Raw genomic sequence first — 3,095 nt, 5'->3', positions numbered from 1 at the left:
CGATTCATTAATGCAGCTGGCACGACAGGTTTCCCGACTGGAAAGCGGGCAGTGAGCGCAACGCAATTAATGTGAGTTAGCTCACTCATTAGGCACCNCAGGCTTTACACTTTATGCTTCCGGCTCGTATGTTGTGTGGAATTGTGAGCGGATAACAATTTCACACAGGAAACAGCTATGACATGATTACGAATTCGAGCTCGGTACCCTGTCTTCCTTTTCAACGCCGTTTTTCGGGGATTTCGGATTTTCTTTGAATTTTTTCGCAATAATATTTGAAGAACAGATAACTTTTAACACATTTTAATGCAATAAAAATTTTTGGTCGGAGTCCCCCTTTAAGACTATTTTTACTCTTATTTATTTCCTTATTTTCAGCCAAAAAATCACTGAATTTTCAGTCCATTTTTCGCCCAACTTTGTCTAGAAAATCGAAAATTTGAAGGTCCATTTTCAGCCCATTTTTCGGCAGTTTCCACCTCAAATTTTCAATTTTCAAGTCATTTCCAGCAATTTCCATCCTCCATACCCCTACCTGAATGCTCGGCTTTTGCAAGTGTCCCAAATTACTCGTCGTCTGACGTGGCTCCTGATTCAACGCCATCGATTGTGGATTGATCGTTCGGAACGCGTCGATCACCACCTTTCCCTTCACCGATTGAATCGGATCAACGACAACGGCAACTGCACGGTCGGACAGGGCTTCGAACGACTGTTGAGTGTTGATATCGACGCCTGACAGCCAGCAACCGAATCCTGGATGCGAGTGATACCATCCGACGACCATTTCCGGGCGGCCTGTTTGCTTGAGCATGTCGAGCATCTTTGCTTGGAACACTGGGTCTACGGCTTCCACGGAGACTCCCTGGAAGGTTTCAATTTTTTGAAATTTTGGGATTTTCGGGGGAAAAGCCTTTTTTAGAGGTTGAAATTCAAATTTCTCAAGGTTCTAGACGACGAAAAAATCAATTTTTCTAAAAATTTTAACCTCACAATTCCTATTTTTGCTCGGAACGTTCTTTAGCGAAAATGTGGATTTTGAAAGAGAAAAATGAATCATGATTTTCAGGTTAAAATTGACTAAAAATCACATTTTCAGAGTAAAAACAGCTTGAAAATCATGATTTTCATAGTAAAAATGGCTTGAAAATTATGAATTTTAGATTAGAATTGACTAAAAATTGGGAATTTCAGGTCAAAAATAACCTACAAAACGCTTGAAAAAAAACGCTTGAAACGCTTGAAATTGATGAAGTCTAAGTGAAAATTGACCGAAAATCATGATTTTTGAAGTAAAAATCATCAATTTTCGATCTAATTTACAGCGAAATCAAATTTTTCGCCTAAAAATCGATATTTAGGCCTAAAATCACGATTTTCCCAATAATTCCGTACAGTTCCCGACTGTGGCATTGCGAAGACATCGATGACGTTGACAGTGTAGTCGTCGACGAACTCTCCCAACATCAGACCCATCACCTCCATCGGAACACCGGCTCTTCCGTGTTTGAGCATTTTCAGAAGGGCCAACGAGGAAATGTAGACAGTTTCAGACGTGTCGACTTGATTCGAGTCTTGTGGCGCTGCGCCAAATTGGCTCAAATTGCCGCCGAGGCCTCCGAGTCGCAAGAATCGCTCCATTCCTCTCTGCAAAACATTTTTTTTGAAATTTCAGACTTTATCCGGAAAAAGCGCCGTTCACGACAACACAGAACAACATAAAAATGAATAATAAGCTCAAAAATTACCATTTTCAAAAGTTTTTTGCTTAGTTTAGCCGGGAAAATACGAGGAAAAGTGGGTGAAATTTCGCTGCGAGGATGACAATTCAAATTGTGTGCAAACACCGCGACGCAAACATTGCGGACGCGGCATTTTAGTCTACGCGCAACACTTCTTTTAGGGGTCGAAAATAGAGGTTAGGGAAGGAATATGAAGGTTTCAGAGTGGAAAAACCGTAGAAAACACCTTAAAGAACCTATAAATCATGAAAAAAATTTTTGAAATCGGTGGAAAACTGGGAAAATGGGGAACAACTGAAAATTAGGAAAATTCAGAAAAAATTCAGGAAATTAAGGTTTTTTTCGATATCGTTTTAGTCTTGAAGCAAAAAACGAAGAAAAGGCCTGAAAAACCGGATAATTTATTGGAAACTGCGAAGAAATTCGAATTCTTCCTCTTCCCGCTGCTTTTTCATCCACGGGTCTCGCCACGAAAACAATTTTTTTGACATGCGCCTTTAAAGAAAAGTACGGTAGCTGAATAAAAAATATTTTTTAATGCAATTTTCAGCATAAAATCCATGAAAATCGCTGACTTTTTCTGGAAAAAAATTTAAAAAATAGAAAAAAAATCAGAAAACCCCTCAAAATTTAAATTTCAACACAAGATAGATTGGAAACCTGTCCCATTGAATTTCTCAAAAATCCAACCAGTTTTTTAAATCTTCTTGGCTTTTCAGAATTTCTTCCTTCATGTGTGACCGTTCGCCGAAAGTCACAGATTATCCGATAATATGACCCTCTTTTCTCTGTACACTTATTATTTTTCTCCGTGCCTCTGTTTGTCCGGATGTCCCCTTTTTCCACTTAATGCATTTGAAAAGACTTGAAAACCTTTAGAAAAATCCAGAAACGCGGAAGACAAAGAGAAGAAAAAAACAGCGGAAGATTTCGATTTCGTTTTGAAGGCCGAAATTGTTGCATAATTGAGATTTTAAGGAAGAAAAATGAGGAGAAAATCTGGCTAATTGAAGGAAAGAAAGTAGAAGAAAATTATTAGTCTTATTGTTAGCTTTTTGGGAATGCTTTTACCTTTTCTTTTTTTTTTGATTTTCTGACATGCGCCTTTAAAGAAATGTAGGGTAGCTGATGAAAATTATATTTTAAAATCGAACTTTCAGCATAAAATCTATAAAAATCGCTAACTTTTTCTGGAAAAAAAAGTTAAAAAGACTCGAAAAATTTTCTTCGAAATTTTTCGAATTTCGGAATTTTGAATTTATGGGAATCCCGTTTTTTTTCCAATTATTAGTTTCATAGAATTTATATATTTGATTAGACATTTTTTAAAGAATTTCTCAAATTTCTGTTTTT

General features: G+C 37.3%; 1 protein-coding gene across 1 annotated transcript in view; it reads right to left on the bottom strand.

Moving 5' to 3' along the window:
* Positions 1-1,641, bottom strand: part of Cbr-rpn-11 — a gene marked incomplete at both ends in the record, with an annotated part of 2,614 nt that extends 973 nt beyond the window's left edge. Inside the window, 2 exons of the mRNA XM_045241019.1 lie at positions 536-865; positions 1,396-1,641. Coding sequence (XP_045091215.1) covers positions 536-865; positions 1,396-1,641 — 576 coding nt within the window. The remainder of the gene's footprint in view (positions 1-535; positions 866-1,395) is intronic.
* Between the last annotated feature and the right edge of the window lie 1,454 nt (positions 1,642-3,095).

This window comes from Caenorhabditis briggsae, assembly GCF_000004555.2.
Source record: "Caenorhabditis briggsae AF16 supercontig from assembly CB4, cb25.NA_068, whole genome shotgun sequence".
In the NCBI taxonomy this organism is placed as follows: domain Eukaryota; kingdom Metazoa; phylum Nematoda; class Chromadorea; order Rhabditida; family Rhabditidae; genus Caenorhabditis; species Caenorhabditis briggsae.
Note: the sequence above shows the minus strand (reverse complement) of the source record. Positions and strands in the feature narration are given on the sequence as shown.